Raw genomic sequence first — 21,457 nt, 5'->3', positions numbered from 1 at the left:
CTTTTCAACCGGGGAGTATTTTTCCATTTCCAGAGTTCACTGGATTTATTTAGGATGGGATCCAAACAATATTAGCAATCACATGAGAGCTTGTTACCTAGTAGCCGTTCAGTTCTTATGGTGCACCCTTCCAGATGCTTAATTTACATTTTATTTTTATTTATTTATTTTGACATGGAGTCTCGCTCTGTTGCCCAGGCTGGAGTGCAGTGGCACGATCTCTGCTCACTGCAACCTCCATCTCTGGATTCAAGCAATTCTTGTGCCTTAGCCACCCAAGTAGCTGGGATTACAGGCATGCACCACCATGCCTGGCTAATTTTCATATTTTATATTTTTAGTAGAGATGGGGTTTCACCATGTTGCCCATGCTGGTCTCAAGCTCCTGACCTCAAGTGATCCGCCCACCTCGGACTTCCAAAGTGTGGAATTACAGGCATGAGCCACCACACCTGGCCATAATTTACATTTTATTTAACTGATAGGTTGCAGAGGTTGAGGAGGGGCAATTTTCATCCCATTTTACAGATTGAGAAAACTGAGGCTCCCATGGGGAAAGTGATTCGCCGTAGTTTACAAGGAGGTAAGAGGAGCCAGGATGGATGAGGTTCATCTGACGTCTGAACCCCTTCCCTTAACTGCAGTGTTCCAACTGCTTCAAACTCAGCGACCACCTCTGCTCCCCCTCCCTCCCAATCTTTAAGCCTTAGCTGATAGGTGGGCCCTCCGTGAAACCTCCTGACACTGCCGTCTACTTTCCCAGCCCCTCAGAACACAGCACACCCTACCATAGACACGATCACACCCCCGATGCAATCAATCCTCTGCAGTCAATTCCCCATCTGAGCTAATGGCATCGACTACAGTTGCTCAGGCTCAAACCTGCCCTGCCAACTCGATCTGTCCTTTCCTTGACCACCTCCCACTGACGTGTGAGCCACTGACAACTCTGTTGCCCAGGCTGGAGTGCAGTGATGCAATCTTGGCCCACTGCAACCTCCACCCCCCAAGTTCTCCTGCCTCAGCCTCCTGAGTAACTGGGACTACAGGTGTCCAACATCATGCCTGGCTAATTTTTTTGTATTTTTAGTAGAGATGGAGTTTCATCATGTTGGCCAGGCTGGTCTCAAACTCCTGACTTCAAGTGATCCACCTACCTTGGCCTCCCAAAGTGCTGGAATTACAGGTGTGAGCCACTGTGGAGTCTACCTTTCTTTTCTGTCTTTCTGACGGAGTCTTGCTCTACCAGACTGAAATGCAGTGACATAATCTCAGTTCACTGCAACCTCTGTCTCCTGGGTTCAAGCCATTTTCCTACCTCAGCCTCCCAAGTCGCTGGGATTACAGTCACGTGGCACCACACCCAGATAATTTTTGTATTTTTAGGAGAGACGGGGTTTCACCATGTTGGCTACTATGGTCTTGATCTCTTGACCTCATGATCCGCCTGCCTTGGCCTCCCAAAGTGCTGGGATTACTAGCAAGAGCCACTGTACCTGGTCATGGAGCTACATCTTGAGTGGTCTAGGCTAACTGTGGTCATTTCCCTTCTCACTAACAGGGATCAGTTTAGAAGCGAACACAGGCTCAATGAGACATACGGCATCTGCTGGGAGCTGGTAAAGTTTTCCTCACTCTTAAAAAGGGAGGCAGGGAGGGGGGTTGTTTTCTCCCTGACTCCCCTGCCCCCTGCAGGTCTGGATTTTGGTTCAAGGTTATTCTCGCCTCTGCTGGAGCCCTGGTTCTGCCTCTGCCCCTGCCAGGGGTCCCTGATTCCAAGGCTGAGCCCCCACGGGGACAACCAAACTCCATGATTGTTTAAATCAACACCAACTCTTCTGTTACAGCCAAAAGCATTTCCAGTATCAAGACCCAAAATCACCTTGTTTGCTTATTATTACTGCTGCCTTCCTGCTCCTACAAGGGAAGGTCCGTGAGGAAAGGGGCCTGTCTTGCTTCACTATCCCTGTTGCACTGATTGGCAACGTCCAGTGCATTCTACAGCAGATGCTTCGCAGATGTTTGCTGAATGAATGTCCAAATCAACATGCCTGTCTTCTCCCCAAGGCCCCCAGCCCCCAGGGCAGGCCACAGCTGACTCACCTCCCGGCCTTAGCACGTGGTGGGGTTCCTAAGCCTTTATTGGATCAATAGGCAGGGAAGTCAAAGACAGTGGCTCAAGAACCCAATTTAATCAGATTTACGAGTTGACACGTACAAAAAACACGGAACAATGCAGAATTCATCGCAAGACTAGGGACTGAATCTGGAAGGCAGAGTCCCCGCCCTGGGGAGGGGCCCAGTGTGTTGGAGATCTCAAGGTTTTTTCCCACTGATTCTCTACGTCTTGGCCTTATCTAACACATGAAACCAAACCCCACAACGGAGGCTAAGATTTAAGAGCTACCCAGAGCTAACTTTTCCCCTCCCCAAGCCTTCCTGCTATAGAAGTGGAAGGGAAAGAAGGGGAGAGACTATGAACCTAAGGAGAGTAGAGCCTCCAGCGCCACTGGACAGGGACTGCATAGCTGTCCAACAACTGAGCTCCTCCTGCCTATCTGTGGCCAAATGCCCACCACGTTTGCAGGCCGGTTGGCCAACGGGGGATGGGGAGGGTGGGGGGAAGCAGAGGGGTACCCCAAACACCCTGGAGAGGCCGAAGGGAGGAGGGGCAGCACCGGAGGCCCCATTTGGACTTCCTGCCACGGGAATCACCACTGCAGGGGGCCGATGTCAGCTCCCAGCTCCTCTTCCTTCAGCTGGAAGGGCTTCACTGGCCACTTCACCCTGACGATGGGCTCCACGTGGTCCTGAAGGCGGTGCCGCTTCATGTGGGCATTTCGACTCTTGATCTTGTCAAACACCCTGAGGAGTTGCCAGAGGACATGGGGTCAGAGCAGGGAGGAAGGGATCATGGGGGGCTGAGGCTGGGAGTCCTGGGGGCGTCTCCAGGAGAAAGCTGAGTACCTTTCACACTCTCTGCATGGAAAAATGCCCTGGCTTTCCACGCTTCCCGACGGCTCGGGGGTCCGCTTGGGGCCTGCATTTGGGCTGGAGCTGAGGATGGACTCCCTCCTATAACTCTTGGTTTTTATCTTTAACTCAGGAATTGGATGGTGGCTGGGTCTCTCCCGAGGGCTGCATGGGACCTGCAGAGGGAGCAGAAGTGACATAAGGGTGCTGACCTGTCCTGCTGTAAGAGAGGCACAGAGCTGAGGGCACACATGTCTCCTGCAGGGAAACCCTTCCGTCAGGAGCATCCCTGCCCTCTGACCCCACCCTCCAACTCCACAGGCAGCAGGCACTGGGAGGAGAGACGAGCTCCCGACACCGCCCCGGTTCCTCTACCTTTTCCTCTGTCCTTTCCACCTCCTCCGGCTCTCTCTTGACCCTCTTTTCTAGCCCTGGGGTTCGGCCACAGTCAAACTTGATCATTTTTTTCCAGATGTAATAATACTCAACGCACTGAGCTACCGTCTTTGTCTGGATCTAGTGAAAGAAAACAAGCAGGCTGTGGCCGTGCCACGCGGGCCCCGGGAGTGTGACCTTGCCACTGGGCCGGCCGCCTCCTTTGGAAAGCCCTTCGGAAGGATCTCTTCCTTTGGCTTGGCGTCACCACTCACCACAAAGGCACAGGACCACAAAATCCTTCCTGGGGATGAGGGCGTTCAAAGTGGAGCCACACAGTAGCCACTAGTACTTAAGCCTGCACATTCTGAGCAGTCATTCCAGCCCAGGAATTCTTTCCTAAGGAAGATGCGCACAAAGGTCCCTCCAGGGATGCTAACTGCGACATCATGCTGATAAATCGGAATGCCCTCTATAGGCAGAATACCACACAGACATTACAACAGCTAGGCAGAGCCTCTCAAGTCTTGGCAGGAAGTGGCCCACTCTAGAAGGGGAGGTTTTGAGTGCACAGCATGAACCTACGGGATCATTTTCCTGTTCCTCCACTAAGAAAGGATCCCACTAAAAATAACTTCTGTTAAAAACAAAAGGGAAGCTGGGCTTGGTGGCTCACGCCTGTAATCCCAGCACTTTGAGAGGCTGAGGCATGTGGACTACTTGAGGTCAGGAGTTCGAGACCAGCCTGGGCAACACAGCAAGACCCTATCTCTACAAAATTTTTAAAAAATTAGCCAGTCATGGTGGTGCATGCCTGTGGTCCCAGCTACTTAAGACACTGAGGTGAGATGACTGATTGAGCCCAGGAGTTCAAGGTTAGAGTGAGCTTTTTTTTTTTTTTTTTTTTGGAGACAGAATCTCACCCTGTCGCCCAGGCTGGAGTACAATGGCATGATCTTGGCTCACTGCAACCTCCACCTCCCAGGTCCAAGTGATTCTCCCACCTTAGCCTCCTGAGTAGCTGGGATTACAGGTACCTGCCATCATGCCCAGCTAATTTTTGTATTTTTGTAGAGACGGGGTTTCACCATGTTGGCCAGGATGGTCTTGAACTCCTGATCTCAGGTGATCTGCCTGCCTCAACCTCCCAAAGTGCCGGGATTACAGGCCTGAGCCACTGCGCCCAGCCAGCAGTGAGCTATGATGTGTCATGGCACTCCAGAGCGAGTATCTCTTTTTTTGAGACGAAGTCTCACTCTGTTGCTCAGGCTAGAGTGCAGTAGCACGGTCTCGGCTCACTACAATCTCCACCTCCTGGGTTCAAGCGATTCTTCTGCCTCAGCCCCCCAAGTAGCTGGGACTACAGGTGCGCACCACCACACCCAGCTATTTTTTGTGTTTTTAGTAGAAACAGGGTTTCACTTTATTGGCCAGGCTGGTCTCGAACTCCTGACCTCGTGATCTGCCTGCGTCAGCCTCCCAAAGTGCTGGGATTACAGGCGTGAGCCACCGCGCCCGGCAAGCGTCTCTTTTGAAAAAAAAAAAAAAAAGGGAAAAGTTTATTGCTCTAGGAAGAAAATTTCTCAGGAAATAAAATTGGCTATTGAGCTCACTCCAGAAAAGACATTCTCCACCCAAATGTTTTTCAGCTTTTTAAGTATTCACAAACGAGGAGTCAAAACAGCACAAACTCTGCCTAAGAAACATCACTAAGTTTAAGAAAAAGTTGGACTTCTGCTTCTGAACAAGATAGAGCAACAGAACCAGATTTACCCTCTCATCCCAAACAATGAAAACAGAGTCAAAATATAAACAATGTTTGGCAAGACACCAAGCATCATTCAGCAAAGGCCAGTGAACCCTGACAGGAAGCAAGCTGCCACTGCTCTGGCTTATCACCTTGTGTTTCCAGGCCACCACCCAGGCAGGGGCAATTTAGACAGAACCCAGCAGGACTTAGGGAGCTGAGGTGGAGCACGGTGCCCCCGGAGACCACGGCGGTAGAGCCCACAGGACAGAGGATGGGACAGGAAAGAGCTGCACACAGAACACTCCAGTGATGGGGAGCAAATTTCCCCCAAGGACTCAGCCAAAGACTGCCCAGCACATGCATGGGAACAGACCAGCCAAAGCTGGGTAAAGAGCCATCCAAAACAATGAGAGGGAAAAGTGCCTGCTGCTCCTACAGGGCCAGGAAGAGTGCCCGTTCCCACAGCCAGAGTGGGAAACTTCGTGATTCAGGGGGCACTGGGTAGGGCAGTGACACAGTCTTGCCTCAGTAAGGAGAAATAATCAGCCTTAGAGAAGAGCTATGCTGGTCCCATCTAAAAAATCTAAAACTGAATCTAAAAGTAGCTGTGTCCCAGAACAAAACTCTATAATATTTATAAGGCTGCAAAAATATCCAGCATCCAACAGCTAACATTCACAATGCCTGTGATCTGGTGAAAATCACCATGCATGCTAAGAAGCAGGATAACATGGCACATCAGGAGGAGAAAACCCAATCTGTCAAAGTCAACCCACCACAGACACAGATGTTAGAATGAGCAGGGAAGGACGTGAAAGGTTACCATAACTGTTTAATATATGTTCAAAGAGTTATGCCAGAGGCCAGGCATGGTGGCTCACACTTGTAATCCCAGCACTTTGGGAGGGCGAGGCAGGAGGATCACCAGAGGTCAGGAGTTTGAGACCACCCTGACCAACATGGGGAAACCCCATCTCTACTAAAAATACAAGAAATTTAGCCGGGCACGGTGGTGCGCACCTGTAATCCCAGCTACTCAGGAGGCTGAGGCAGAAGAATCGCTTGAACCCAGGAGGTGGAGGTTGCAGTGGGCCGAGATCATACCACTGCACTCCAGACGGGTGACAGAGTGAGACTCTGTCGCAAAAAAAAAAAGTTATACCAGAGCTAGGTGTGATGACACGCACCTGTAGTCCCACCTACTCAAAGCTGGAGGATCACTTGAGCCCAGGAGGTCAAAGGGTACAGTGAACTATGATCACACCCCTGTACTCCAGCTTGGGTGACAGAGTGAGATCCTAGATCTTAAAAGAAATAAGAACAAATAAAAACTTGAAAACACTGCTAAGAGAAATTAAAGATGATGCATAGAGACACAGCCCCTGTTCATGGGTCGGAAACTGAGTGTTATTAAAATGTCAACTCTCCTTGGCCAGGTGCGGTGGCTCATGCTTGTAATCCTAGCACTTTGGGAGGCTGAGGCAGGTGGATCACCTGATGTCAGGAGTTCAAAAGATTAGCCTGGCCAACATGGTAAAACCTGTCTCTACTAAAAATTAAAAAATTAGCTAGGCATGGTGGTGGGTGCCTGTAATCCCAGCTACTTGGGAGGCTGAGGTACGAGAATCGCTTGAACCTGGGAGGCGGAGGTTGCAGTGAGTGAAGATCGTGCCACTGCACTCCAGCCTGGGCAACAAGAGTGAAACTCTATCTCCAAAAAAAAAGTCAGCTCTCCTCAATTGGCCTATAGAGTCAATAGAGTCAATGCAGTACCAATCAAAATCATAGCAGGTTTTTTTTGTTTGTTTTTTGTTTTTTTGGTAAAAATGGATAAGCTACTTAGAACGTTCATATGGTAATACATGATTTCAAGACTTATAAAGCTACAGTAGTAAAAACAGTATGGTACTACTTTTTGTCTTTTCAACAAAAGGTACAAAAGAATATCCACATGCAAAAAATGAACTTTAACTCATATTTTACACCATATACAAAAATTAACACGAAATGAATTGTAAACCTAAATGTAAAACCTAAAACTATAAAACTTCTAGAGAAGGCCGGGCGCGGTGGCTCACACCTGTAATCCCAGCACTTTGGGAAGCCAAGGTGGGCAGATCATGAGGTGAGGAGATCAAGACCATCCTGGCTAACATGGTGAAACCCCGTCTCTACTAAAAATACAAAAAATTAGCCGGGCATGGTGGTGGCAGGCACCTGTAGTCCCAGCTAGTTGGGAGGCTGAGGCAGGAGAATGGCGTGAACCCGGAAGGCAGAGCTTGCAGTGAGCCGAGATCTCGCCACTGCACTCTAGCCTGGGCGACAGAGCGAGACTCCGTCTCTCACACACACACAAAAAACTTCTAGAGAAAACAAGGGGAAAATCTTTGTGGTTGGGTTAGGCAAATAATTCTTAGATACAACACCAAAAGCACAGTCCATAAAAGAAAAACTAATTAACAACTTCATGAAAATGACAAAATTTTTCTTTAAAAGACATTGTTAAAGAGATTAAAAAGCTACAGATTGGGAGAAAACATTCCCAAAGCATGGATCTGGATAAATGACATGTATCCCGAACCAATAAAGAACTGCTACAACTTAATAATAAAAACACAGATGGCTGGGTGCGGTGGCTCACGCCTGTAATCCCAGCACTTTGGGAGGCTGATGTGGGCAGATCACCTGAGGTCAGGAGTTCAAGACCAGCCTGGCCAACACAGCAAAACCCCGTCCCTACTAAAAATACAAAAATTAGCCAGGCGTGGTAGTGGGCACCTGTGATCCCAGCTACTCAGGAGGCTGAGGCAGGAGCATCGCTTGAACCTGGTTCAAGCGATGGCAGAGGTTGCAGTGAGCATGGATTGTGCCACTGCACTCCAGCCTGGGCGACAGAGTGAGTACTCCATCTCAAAAACAAAAACAAAAACAAAACAAAACACAGACATCCCAATAAAAACATAGGCAAGAGATATGAACAGACACCTCACCAAAGAAGGCATACAGACAGTAAACAGGCCCATGAAAAGATGCTCAGCATTGTCAGTCATAAAGGAAACACCATGCGATGCCACCACACTGTCATGAGAATGGCTGGAATTAAAAGGACTGGCCCTACCCAGGGCTAGCGAGGTTGTGGAGCAACTAGACATCTCATTTCCTGCCGGTAGAAATGTGAAATGATACAACTACTTCGGAAAATTGTTTGGCGGTTTATTAAAAAGTTAAGTGTACACCTACTAAGTCATTCCATTCCTGGTATTACTCCTCTAGAAAACAAAGTACATGTCAATACCAAGATTGTACCTGAATGTTCATAACAAATTTATTTATAGTGACCCCAAACTGGAAGCCACTCAAATGTCCACCAACAGGCAAATGATTACATAAACCATGGTACGTCCATCCAGTGGAACACTATTCAGCAGTGAAAAGGGGAGATCTGTCAATACATGGAACATGGATGAACTCAAAATCATGATGCTGAGTGCGAGAAGCTGGACCAAGCAGAGTCCATACTGTGTGACGACTACATTTATAGCAAACTCTAGGAAATGAAAACGAACTTACAGTGCCCTGGCAGATCAGTGCTGACTGAGGACAGGGGGTGCAATGGGGAATGATTACTATGGGGCAGGATGAGATTCAGGGCTGAGGGACATGCTCATTATGTTGACTGTGGTGATGGTTTCCCAGGTGTAGTATCAAGATGTCAAAACTTAGCAAATCTTATTATACTTCAATTATGTGCAATTTTGTGTACATCCAAGTTTTTTTTTTTTTTGAACAGAAAATAAGCAGCAGGACATTATATGTAGTGAGATCTTATCCTTTGGGTTTTTTTTGGGGGACAGTCTCATTTTGTCACCCAGGCTGGAGTGCAGTGGCGCAATCTTGCCTCATTGCAGCCTTCACCTCCCAGGCTCAAGCAATCTTCCCACCTCAGCCTCCCGAGTAGCTGGGACTACAGGCATGCGGTACCAAGCTAGGCTAGTATTTAACTTTTTTGTAGAGACAAGGTCTCACTATATTGCCCAGGCTGGTCTTGAACTCCTAGGCTCAAGCAATCCTCCCACCTTGACCTCCCAAAGTGCTAAGTGGCATGAGCCACTGTGCCTGACCTCATCCTTTTTTTCTTTTTTTGAGATGGAGTTTCACTCTTGTTGTCCAGGCTGGAGTGCAATAGTGGGATCTTGGCTCACCGCAACCTCCACCTCCCAGGTTCAAGCAGTCCTCCTGCTTCAGCCTCCCAAGTAGCTGGGATTACAGGCATGTACCACCACGCCCAGCTAATTTTGTATTTTTAGTAGAGACGGGGTTTCTCCATGTTGGTCAGGCTGGTCTTGAACTCCCAACCTCAGGTGATCCACCTACCTCGACCTCCCAAAGTGCTGGAATTACAAGTGTAAACCACCACACCTGGACTTTTTTTTTTTTTGAGGCAGTCTTACTCTGTCACCCAGGCTGGAGTGCAGTGGCACAATCCCCACTCACTGCAACCTCTGCCTCCCAGGTTCAAATGATTCTCATGCCTCAGCCTGCCATCTAGTTGGGATTACTCACCACCATGCCCGGCTAATTTTTGTATTTTGAATAGACGGGGTTTCACCATGTTGGCCAGGTTGGTCTGGAACTCCTGACCTCAAGTGATTCTCCCGCCTTGGCCTCCCAAAGTGCTGGGATTACAGGCATAAGCCACCATGGATGGCCCTTATCTTTTTAAAAGTATATGCATACCTGTATATATAAAATTTGTACAGACAGAAACGCCTGTTGCTTGGTGGAATACATAACAGAGGTCACCAATCAGAAGCAGGACTGCGAGGAGGGACATGGAAGACTATTCTGTGCAGGTGATGCAGGTCTCTACCATTTGGAGCTGTTCACGAGGATGGCTTTTTGACACTGTAAACTGTCTAAACTAAGAGCGCTGCCACAGGCAGGTGAGGGTGGGGCCCTCCGACCCAGACCAGCCCTGCAGCTCGAGCTTGTCTCAGCTGTGTGAGGCGGGGCCTTGGACACCAGCCCACATTCACTTTACCGTCTTGTGTATCAAGTAGAAGTCCTTCTTGTGGGCATAGAACGCCTTCTTAAAAAGCCTCTTCTCTATAGGAGTCCAGACGTCTGAACCTATCAAAGAACATAGCCGACAGGGGGAAGGCCATTTGTCCTGGGACCACAGCCACGGCTGAAATGTAGACCACCTTCCCTTTTATAGCTGCCATTACTGAGCACCAATTATGTGCCAAACTCATAAAAAAACTCAAAGAGTCTCCAGAAGGGAGGGACCACTACTAGCCCCACTTAACAGATGTGGCAACGAGGCTTCAGTCGCTTCCTAAGGGCAGGTGGGGGCCCTGGCAGCCTGTCTCCAGAGCTGATGGATTCAACCACTGAACCTAAGCCCATCTCCCCTCCCCCTGGCCAGGATCATTCCCTTTGTGGCTGGGCAGAGTCTGTAAGGAAACCACTGGGAAAGGGTGAAGCAGGATCCCACTAGCAGAATGTGGCGCCCACTGAGTCATCCTGACAAGGACAGGCCCTCCTGAAAGGCAGGCAAAGGCCCCGAAGAGAACTCCAGGAGGCAGAGGCAGAGCTTGCAACAGAACTGGCCGATTCATAGGGGTCTCAGCTGGGCCAAACCAGCCTGGCAGCCTTTCCCCATCACCTGTGTAGCGATAGTCAGCGAGCAGGTGTGTCGGTGGCTTGTGGGGCCCTCGGAGCAGGAGAGTCTCCAGGGCGACCTGGAACAAGAGGAACGGCAGGCTGCCCAGGACCAGGTGGGGGAAGAGGACCACCAGCATCCTCCCATTCATCTGAAAAATACTTGTGGCTGTCCCTAAAGTCACTGCCTGTCCCAGGGTTATTCAAAGTAGCCCTGGATGGGCCACCAGACTGTAACTGTGGGCACATCAACTATGATACCAGGCATACCACCGAATGCAGCTGAAGTTATTTTTTCACAGCAAGCCTATCTTGATGAAGGAGACTGTGTGCAGATTTATTCTGGCACAAGCTCCTTAGGGAATGGCATTTTGAGGAGTATGACCCTTGTCTAGGGCCCCATTTTTATTTTCTTCATAGCTCTAGTCAATAGCTAACAATTAAAAACATTTTATTTTTAAAGATGAGGTCTCACTATGTTGTCCAGGCTGAGCTCCAATTCCTGGGTTCCTTCAGTCTCTGCCTCCCAAGTAGCCAGGAATACAGGTGGGTACCACTGTACCCAGCTAGCTAACAATTTTCCTTTTTTGGGGACAGAGTCTTGCTCTGTCACCCAGGCTGGAGTGCAGTGGCATGATCTTGGCTCACTGTAGCCTCCACCTCCCAGTTCAAGCGATTCTCCTGCCTCAGCCTCCCAAGTAGCTGGGACTACAGCCATCTGCCATCACTCCCTGCTAATTTTTTTTTTTTTTCTGTATTTTTAGTAGGGACGGGATTTTACCATGTTAGCCAGGCTGGTCTCGAACTCATGACCTCAAGTGATCCGCCTGCCTTGGCCTCCCAAAGTGCTGGGATTACAGGTGTGAGCCACGTGCCCAGCCTAGCTAACAATTTTTAAAACTAAATTTCCTTTTGACTTTCCTAAAATGTAAGCCCCCTGAGGGCAGGGATTTTATGTCGATCACTAGTGTAAGCCATCATTGCAGGGTCTGCATAATTTGTAAGGCCTGTTGCAAAATGAAGATGCAGGGATCCTTGTTTAAAAAGCATTAAGAATTTCTGGGTTTTTTTTTTTTTCTTTTTTGAGACGGAGTCTCACTCTGTTGCCCAGGCTGGAGTGCAGTGGTGCAATCTTAGCTCACTGCAACCTCCACCTCCCAGGTTCAAGCAATTCTTCTGCCTCAGCTTCCCAAGTAGCTGGGATTACAGGCGCCCACCACCGTGCCTGGCTAATTTTTGTATTTTTAGTAGAGATGGGGTTTTACCATGTTATCCAGGCTGGTCTTGAACTCCTGAGCTCAGGTGATCCACCCATCTCGGCCTCCCAAAGTGCTGGGATTACAGGCGTGAGCCACCGCGCCTGGCCAAGAATTTCAAGACAGAGACAGCAGAGCATTAAACCAAGCATGGAGTCCCTCAGCTGGCCCTGGCCCCAGTGCCTACAGTACAGGCAACCAGCAGGCACCCAATAATATGTACTGACACTCTGCTGAGGACCTGCTATATGCCAGACACTGCCTCTCAGCTTGGTGAAAAGCAAGACCATGGCATGACTCTTAGATTCCGAACACAGGCAATGTGGCTCTTCCTCTCCCGCTCCTCACAGTGAGACTTTTAATTTACTTTCTAACACCCAGAATTGTGAGGCGGGGGGTCCTTGGAGTAGGTAGAGGCATTTATGTTGCATCAGAGGTTTGTATATATGAGTGTTCAATTGAAAGCTAAAACTCAAGGAATGAAGCAGATGAATGCAGGGCCTGAGCTGGGTCTTCAGGGCTTCCTTTCTCCAGTGCCCCCTGAGATCTCAGAGGAAACACTGCACTTGGTTGTTGCCCCAGACAATTAGCTATGAATTGGGCCCATGTCTTAGCATTCCCCTACAGTCCGTGCACAAGGACCACTGCAATCTCAAAGCCGCTGTGGAGAAGGATGGACGGCCTTCCAGTTTCCATCCACTCTGAACCCCGAAGCAGACACATGTCACATGCACCTAGAACCCTGGGTCCCAGGAAAGCAGGGAGGGTCCCCTTGCTGTGCCTCACCTGAATGTTGCCCTGAGCCTCGTGCAGGCAGTGCAGAGCGAGCTCCAGGTTGGTGCCCCCTCCTGGCATCACGCTGGAGCACGCCACGTTGCAGAGCTCAGTCACTGTTTCCAAGAAGGACATGAGGAAGAGGAGGCACACAGGAATCATCAGCTGCTAGGGAGGAACCCTTCCCGAGAGACAGCAGAGAGGGGCGCCTTCCCCTTCTCTCTCCTGCATCTCAGGGAGGGACAAGGAGGAAGAGGAGAACCCTGTCCCCAGCACCCGCTCTGGATGGCCTGACCAGCCACCATATGACAAAAGAGGTAGGGGAGAGAGAATGCAGCAGGGAAGAAGCAACACTGGCCAAGGGCCAGCTCCCTCCCACGCCCAGGGCACACTGCTTCTTGGATCCAGTGGTCAGAAGTTTGAGACCCAAGAGGAAAAACACCCTGGAAATGGAGGGGAAAGAAGAGCCCTTAGGAATTTAGCCCCAAAGCCTCAGCCACCTCTATCCTGTGTCTCTGGGTTGATCATCATATCTCCCCATGGCTTCCAGACCAGAGAAGCCACATGCTCGTCAATTCCAGCCAGGGATCTCTCCTGAAGTTCTGGGATCTCTGCCTGAAACCGGCTTCCTATATTGATATGTCTGAAACGAGGCCACACACACAGATAAGGGAGATGTACAAACATGACTGAGATGGGAAGTGAAATGGAGATGCTCTGTGTGCCCTGCTCTTGGGCTACAGCCTGCTCTGTGGAAACCCTCTGCTGTCTCAGGTGCATCAGGTACATGCTGTCCCTGACAGATGCACATAGGCATTTCAGAAACTTCTGCAGGGACACTTCCTCCCTTCCTGTTTTCCTTCATTGTCACATTTCTCTCTCAGGGTCAAGGCAGTGGAGGTACAAGCTGACACCCGGCATGTGTCTACGTCCACACCACAGCCATCCAGCCACATCCCTCAAGCACGCTGGAGTCCCGCTCTGTGCCGTAACCAATTCTACCTGGAACCCCTTGGGTTATATATATATATATAAACAATTTCTAGAAGGAATAATTTTGGGGGGTCTTCCTACATATACTTGGAAAAATCAACCGCTTCACACCTAGGGAGCCTATGTGAGTAAACCTGAACCCCCCCACGGAAAGAAGGAACACTTTGGAAAAGTGACACTAGAACTCAAGGTGGGGTAAAAGCAGCTTCACTGGGAAGGACCCAACTTACGGCTCAATGCTGATCTTGGTGTCATCCTTCACCACACAGATGCCAAAAGACCCATCCACTTGATCTAGAAAATGCAGAGTGAAAAGGTTCAAAAAGACAGACAGCAGGTAACCCACAGGGTCCTCTGCCTGCCTGTGTGGACGAAGCTGAAAGCAGGCTCTTGAAGATCTCGTGGGTTGGCTGGGCGCGGTGGCTCATGCCCGTAATCCCAGCACTTTGGGAGGCTGAGGTGGGTGGATCACGAGGTCAGGAGATTGAGACCATCCTGGCTAACAAACAGTGAAACCCCGTCTCTACTAAAAACACAAAAAAATTAGCCGGGCGTGGTGGTGGGTGCCTGTAGTCCCAGCAACTCGGGAGGCTGAGACAGGAGAATGGTGTGAACCCAGGAGGCGGAGCTTGTGGTGAGCCAAGATGGCACCACTGCACTCTAGCCTGGGCAACAGAGCGAGACTCCATCTCAAAAAAAAAAAAAAAAAAAAAATCCCATGGGAGAGGGCAGCACTTCAGAAAAGGTAGAGGAAGGAACTCAGCAAACAAATTAACTCATGACAATTATACGTATATATAAAAACAGCAGACTAAAGTCTCTGGAAATTGTCCTAAGGTCATTCAGCACTTGGAGAAATATTATTTAAAAAAATCAACTAGGCCGGGTGTGGTGGTTCATGCCTGTAATCCCAGCACTTTGGGACACTGAGGTGGGCAGATCACTTGAGGTCAGGAGTTCAAGACTAGCCTAGCCAACATGGCAAACCCCATCTCTACTAAGAACACAAAAACTGGCTGGGCGTGGTAGCAGGTGCCTGTAATCCCAGCTACTTGGGAGGCCGAGGCAGGAGAATCACTTGAAGCTGGGAGGCGGAGATTGCAGTGAGCCAAGATTGTACCACTGTGCTACAGTCTGGGTAACAGAGTGAGATTCCATCTCAAAAAAATAAAAAATAATCAACTGAATATTGCTAAGAACAAGAGGCTGTTGCATCTGAGCTGTGACCTGCTCCCTTACCCAGCCAGCTCCCAGCTCCAAGGGTTCTACTCCAGGTAGGTGCAGCCCAGACAGGGGCTGCCTCTCCTGTCGGATCCCATGCTTAAAGAATTAAAGGAAGGTATAATGACAATTTTTCATCATAGACGGAATATCATTAAGAGATAGAAATTATTAAAAAGAGAGAACTAAATTGGAATTCTGGGGTTAGAAAGTAAAATATTGGCAAGTGAAGCTGTTGAGGAAAAAAAATAACCAAAATGAGGCTCAATGGGTTTGAGTCGACAGGAAGAAAATAATCTGAAAACTTGAAGACAGATCAAGAGAGACTGTGGAATCTGAAGAACAAAGAGAAAAAGAATAAAGAGAAATAGAGCCTCAGAGAAATGTAGGATACCATTAAGTACAGCAACTACATGTAACAAGAGTACCAGATGGAAAGGAGAAAGAGACAGAAAGAAATATCTAAAGAAACAGGCCTGGCGCGGTGGCTCACACCTGTAATCCCAGCACTTTGGGAGGCTGAGGCGGGTGGATCACCTGATGTCAGGAGTTCAAGACCAGCCTGGCCAACATAAGAAAACCCCGTCTCTACTAAAAATACAAAAATTAGCCTGGCATGGTGGTGCACCCCTGTAATCCCAGCTACTCAGGAGGCTGAAGTGGGAGGCTAACTTGGGAGTTAGAGGCTGCAGTGAGCCGAGATCAGGCCACTGCACTCCAGCCTGGGCAGCAGAGCACGACTCTGTCTCAAAAAAACCCCTCCAAACCACCCCCCAAAAACAAAAAAACAAAACTTAAAAGCTACAGTAATCAAAAGTCGAGAGCTACAGTAATCAAGACAGTGTGACACTGGCATAAGGATAAGTATACAGATTAATACAATAGAATTGAACACTCAGAAATAAACCCACATGTTTATGGTCAATTGATTTCTAACATTGAATTGTGCTAAGTCAATTCAATGGGAAGTCTTCAAAAAATGCTGCTGGAAGAACTGGATATACACATGCAAAAAAATGAATTTGGACCTTTACTTCATGTAATATATATATATAAAAGTTATCTTAAAATTGATTACAGACCTAAACCTAAGAGTCAAAATTACAAAACTCTTTTTTTGTTTTTCCTGTTGCCCAGGCTGGAGTGCAGTGGTGCCATCTTTGCTCACTGAATAACATAAATCCACACAAAAACCTGTACATAGAGCTGGGTGTCGTGACTCAGGCCTATAATCCCAGCAGTTTGGAAAGCTAATGCAGGAGGCAGGAGGACTGTTTCACCCCAGAGGTTTTTTTTTTTTTTTTTTTTTTTTTTTTTTTTAACGGAGTCTCGTTCTGTCACCCAGGCTAGAGTGCAGTGGCTGGATCTTGGCTCAGTGCAAGCTCTGCCTCCTGGGTTTAAGCCATTCTCCTGCCTCAGCCTCCCAAGTAGCTGGGACTACAGGGGCCCGCCACCTCGCACGGCTAGTTTTTTTGTATTTTTTAGTAGAGACGGGGTTTCACCGTGTTAGCCAGGATAGTCTCAGCCTCCCAAAGTGCTGGGATTACAGGCTTGAGCCACCATGCCCAGCCTTTTTTTTTTTTTTTTTTTTGAGACCAAGTTTTGCTCTTTTCCCCAGGCTGAAGTGAAATGGCACGGTCTCGGCTCACTGCATCCTCCGATGCCGAGACCAGCTCGGTCCGGGAGACCCTAACCCAGTGGCGCTAGAGGAATTAAAGACACACACAGAAATATAGAGGTGTGGAGTGGGAAATCAGGGGTCTCACAGCCTTCAGAGCTAAGAGCCCTGAACAGAGATTTACCCGTATATTTATTGACAGCAAGCCAGTGATAAGCATTGTTTCTATAGATTATAGATTAACTAAAAGTATTCCTTACTGGAAACAAAGGGATGGGCTGAAATAAGGGGATGGGGCTGGCTAGTTATCTGCTGCAGGTGCATGTCCTTAAGGCACAGCTCACTCATGCTATTGTTTGTGGTTTAAGAATGACTTTAAGCGGTTTTCCGCCAGGTGTTCCTTGCCCTCATTCCGGTAAACCCACAACCTTCCAGCGTGGGCGTCATGGCCATCATGAACATGTCACAGTGTGGCAGATATTTTGTTTATAGCCAGTTTTGGGGTCAGTTTATGGCCAGATTTTTGGGGGCCTGTTCCCAACATTCTGCCCTGAGTTCAAGTGATTCTCCTGCCTCCTGAGTAGCCAGGATTATAGGCATCCGCCACCATGCTCCGCTAATTTTTATATTTTCAGTAGAGACGAGGTTTCACCATGTTGGCCAGCCTGGTCTCAAACTCCTGATCTTAGGTGATCCACCCGCCCCAGCCTCCCGAAGTGCTAGGATTAAAGGCATGAGCCACCGCGCCTGGCCCACCCCAGAGTCTGAGACCAGTCTGGGCAACATGGCAAGATCCCCCTCCCTACATAAAAACAATTACAAAAATTAGCCGGGCATGGGGGCGCATGCCTGTAGGCCCAGCTACTCTGGAGGCCAAAGCAGAAGGATCAGTTGAGCCCAGGAGGTCGAAGCTGCAGTGAGCTGTGATCACACCACTGTACTCCTGCCTCAGTGACAGAGTGAGGCCCTGTCTCCCAAAAAAACCCAAAAAATTTCTACACGAATGTTTATGGCAGCATTATTCATAATAGCCCAAAGTGGAAACAACCCAAATGTCCATCAACTGATGAATAAATAAAATGGGGCCCATCTGTACAAGGGAAAAATGTTCAGCCATAAAAAGGAATTGAGCACTGATATGCACTACAATACGAAGGGACTCTGAAAACACGCCAAGTGAAATAAACTAGACACAAAAGGCTGCATATTGTAGGATTCTACTTACATGAAATGTCCCAAATAGGCAAATCCAAAGAGAGAAGGCAGATGACTGGGTGCCCAGGCTGGGGAAGAAGGGACTGTGGGGATATGGGCGGAGTCACTGGTAATGAGTTCCGGCTTCTTCGAGGATGCTAAGCGTGCTCTAAAATGAGACTGTGTGATGGGTGCGCGGTCTTGTGAATATCCTAAAAACCACTGCATACTCTAAATGGATGATTTGCAAGGCATGTGTAGTACAGCCCAATAAAGCTGTTAGGAAAATTACATAGGCCAGGCCAGGCGCAGTGGCTCACGCCTGTAATCCCAGCACTTTGGGAGGCTGAGGAGCGTGGATTACTGGAGGTCAGGAGTTCAAGACCAGCCTGGTCAACATAGTGAAACTCCATCTCTACTAAAAATACAAAAATTACCCAGGCATGATGGCACATGTCTGTAGTCCCAGCTACTTGGGAGGCTGAGGCAGGAATCGCTTGAACCTGGGAGTTGGAGATTGCAGTGAGCCAAGATCGCGCCACTGCACTCCAGCCTGGGTGACGGAGTGATACTCTGTCTCAAAAACAAAAAAAAAAAAAAAGGAAATGACACAGGCTAGACAGGGTGGCTCACACATTTAATGCCAGTACTTTGGGAGGTCAAGGCAACAAAATCACATGAGTCCGGGAACTCGAGACCAGCCTGGACAGCACAGCAAGACCCCATCTCTACGAAAGATAAAACATTAGCCAGGTGTGGTGACGCGCATCTGTAGTCCCAACTATTTGGGAGTCTGAGGCTGGAGGCTTGCTTGAGACCAGAATGTCGAGGCTGCAGTGAGCTGTGATCGAGCCACTGTACTCCAGCCTGGGTGACAGAGCAAGACTCTGCCTCAATAAAGAAAATGATAATAACACAGAAGGGCAGGCAGAAGCACGGTAAGATAAACGGCCTCTATGTTTTCTTTCGGTCTGTAAAATTCTATGCGCTAGAAGGCACTTAGCTCAGTTCTAGGGCACATCTGAATAGCAAAGGAACCCTGAGACTAGGTACACCCAGGCAGGAGACAATCACTGGACCCAATGCTACAAGGGAGAGTGGCCGTGGTCCGCAGGCGATCCACCCTGGGATCACAGAGTGAGTGCCCCAGCCTCACTCACCGAGCATGGAGCTGATGAGCTGGTCAGGGCTGGCCTGAGTGGACGTGGAACAGAGGGTGTTGAAGTACACTCCAGAGCCCTCCCGGATGGGACTGAGCATTGGGGGCGGTGTGTAGGGGGAGCACTGGAATAAGCCCTTCAGGAGGCGGTCCACCAGGAACATGGGCGACCGCAGGCGACTCTGGTGGCATCCTGCAGGGCTGGGCTCCCCAGCCGTGGAGGGTGGAGGAGGGATGAACAGCCCCTTGGGTGGGGGCCGCTTCTTCCGCTTTCTCTGCTGGCTGCTCTCCTTGCTGTCTCGCTCCTCCCCGTCTTTCTCTTGTTCCTGAAGAAGAAGTTTAGAACCACAGATGGTCGCCTGAAGCCGCCTACTGCACCCCTCCATCTCCAGGATGGAAAGAGAGCAGGAAAAGGAGACTGGCCACAGACAGGAAACTTGGACATGCACGCCCAGCGAAGGAGTCTGGCCACACCTGGGCCACACCTGAGGTACAGAGCCTGGTGATGATACGGCTGCAGCCTTCTCCTGCACCCACTGCCCCAGGAGAGCCCCTGACTCTGTGTGAGAATGGCCTCAATCGTTAAGATGACTGGCCCTTAAAAAGAGAGAGATCCCCAGAGATACAGTGTGACAGTAACAAGAAAGAAATGCAGCTCCACCCAAATGACAAGCACCCAAAAGACCCAGCCACTGACTCAGGGGACCTTCAGGTCCATGGACCCTGTCCTGGAGTCCAGCAGAAGTTTCTCCAGTAGGGGGTCCTGCAGTACAGGCTGCAGAGACAAGCTCTACGAGACTGATCACTAGTAACTCACCACGCTCTCTCTCGCCTCCACAAAATCTCCTCTCCGCTCTGCCAGCCCTGCTCCTCCTCATCCTCCAGGTCTCAGCTCCCGTACCTCCTCCAGGAAGCCCTCCCTTACCTCCTCAGGCTGGGTAGGAGCCCCCCTGGGAACTCCCTGGGCTCCCTCTGCTCCCAGCTCTGCCCACTCTGGGTTGTCACTGTCTGGGGACAGGCCTCTCTCCTCCACTGGACTGGGAGCCCTGGGAGGCAGGGCCCAGGCTACTGTGGTCACCTCTGTGTCCCCAGCACCACCCAGCACAGGGTCCGGCACAGATGGGCCCAGTGAATGCTGAATGACTGAATTAACATGCAAACCAGTTTCTTCTGGATCAAGTTTTTTTGTTTGTTTGTTTGTTTTTTGAGATAGAGTCTCACTCTGTTACCCAGGTTAGAGTGCAGTGGTGCGATCTCAGCTCACTGCAACCTCTGCTTCCCAGGTTCAAGTGATTCTCAGGCCTCAGCCTCCCGAGTAGCTGGGTTTACAGGTGCCTGCCACCATGCCCAGCTATTTTTTTTGTATTTTTAGTAGAGACGGGGTTTCACCATGTTGCCCAGGCTGGTCTCGAATTCCTGAGCTCAGGCAATCCACCTGCCTCAGCCTCCCAAAGTGCTGGGATTACAGGCATGAGCCACCACGCCCAGCCTGGAGTCAAAGATTTTCTGTGGTATCTGGTTTGGGTTTTTCCTACAGCTTCCCCTAGCAGCTGGGGGCAGTGGCAGGAAGGAGGCAGACCGACAAGCACCCACCATGGCCATGCTCCCTACGTGTCGGGTCACTGGAACCACGGGGATCGAATGGGGGACCACCAAAGGGGCTGCAGCTGTGGAGTCCAAGGGCTTCTTAGCTCCTGGGGGACTATGCCTGTCCCCTTCTGGCCTCAGCACCTGTCTTAGCGGCTTGCAAAACTCTGTGCCAAACACCTAAACACAGAAGAGAAGAGATGGCTCTTTAAGAGAGTAGGTAGGTGGGGAAAGAAAGAGCTGCTTCAGCAAAAAAAGCCGTCATAGAAAACAGCAGTGAGTCTGTGGCACGGACTGAGCTGCAGAGCTGCTGCAGCCCATAGTGATGGCCTGCCCCTGGAGAGCCACACAGCCCAACTCCAGCCCCAACCCAGAATGACGTCCCCATCCTGAGATAAGTGACACCAGTCTCGTTTACTTCCCACAGGCCTGCCAGAAACCCAGTAACCACAAAGCCACTGGTCGTCCCCCTTCACCTGCAGTTCCTGCTTCCCTCGAGGTGACGGCCACTGGTCGCTGTGAAAACACATGTGGCTGCTCAGCCCTTTCTCCGTATAAAACATCTGACTGCAGTTCTTGCAGATGAAAGTGCTCCTGGGCTCCATCCAGTCTGTGGGACCGCCATTTTGCTGGTTACTGTAGGTAGACATGGCAGGAAAGAAGGGTGGGAGATTGGGACTCCATCCTTGATCACTGATTTTTTGAGTTTTTTTTTATCTTTTTTGTCTACAACTCCAATCCACTGACTATTCTTTTTTTTTTTTTGGAGATGGAGTCTCACTCTGTTGCCCAGGCTGGAGTGCAGTGGCGCTATCTCGGCTCACTGTAATCTCTGCTTCTTGGGTTCAAGTGATTTTTGTGCCTCAGCCTCCCAAGTAGCTAAGATTACAGGT

At 49.6% G+C, this 21,457-nt stretch overlaps 1 protein-coding gene across 1 annotated transcript in view; it reads right to left on the bottom strand.

Annotated features, from left to right (window-relative positions):
- Window positions 1–2,177: 2,177 nt before the first annotated feature.
- The window catches only part of ZNF541 (zinc finger protein 541), a 34,661-nt gene continuing 15,381 nt past the window's right edge, over window positions 2,178–21,457 (bottom strand). The window contains exons 5-15 of the mRNA XM_023182631.2: window positions 21,041–21,200; window positions 20,571–20,744; window positions 18,979–19,303; window positions 14,016–14,079; window positions 13,293–13,435; window positions 12,805–12,908; window positions 10,767–10,842; window positions 10,140–10,228; window positions 3,349–3,489; window positions 2,968–3,149; window positions 2,178–2,865 (exon numbers count right to left, since the gene is read on the bottom strand). Of these exons, the coding sequence (XP_023038399.1) occupies window positions 2,712–2,865; window positions 2,968–3,149; window positions 3,349–3,489; window positions 10,140–10,228; window positions 10,767–10,842; window positions 12,805–12,908; window positions 13,293–13,435; window positions 14,016–14,079; window positions 18,979–19,303; window positions 20,571–20,744; window positions 21,041–21,200 (1,612 nt within the window). The 3' untranslated portion in view covers window positions 2,178–2,711. The remainder of the gene's footprint in view (window positions 2,866–2,967; window positions 3,150–3,348; window positions 3,490–10,139; window positions 10,229–10,766; window positions 10,843–12,804; window positions 12,909–13,292; window positions 13,436–14,015; window positions 14,080–18,978; window positions 19,304–20,570; window positions 20,745–21,040; window positions 21,201–21,457) is intronic.

This window comes from Piliocolobus tephrosceles, chromosome 21, assembly GCF_002776525.5.
Source record: "Piliocolobus tephrosceles isolate RC106 chromosome 21, ASM277652v3, whole genome shotgun sequence".
Taxonomy (NCBI): Eukaryota; Metazoa; Chordata; class Mammalia; order Primates; family Cercopithecidae; genus Piliocolobus; species Piliocolobus tephrosceles.
Note: the sequence above shows the minus strand (reverse complement) of the source record. Positions and strands in the feature narration are given on the sequence as shown.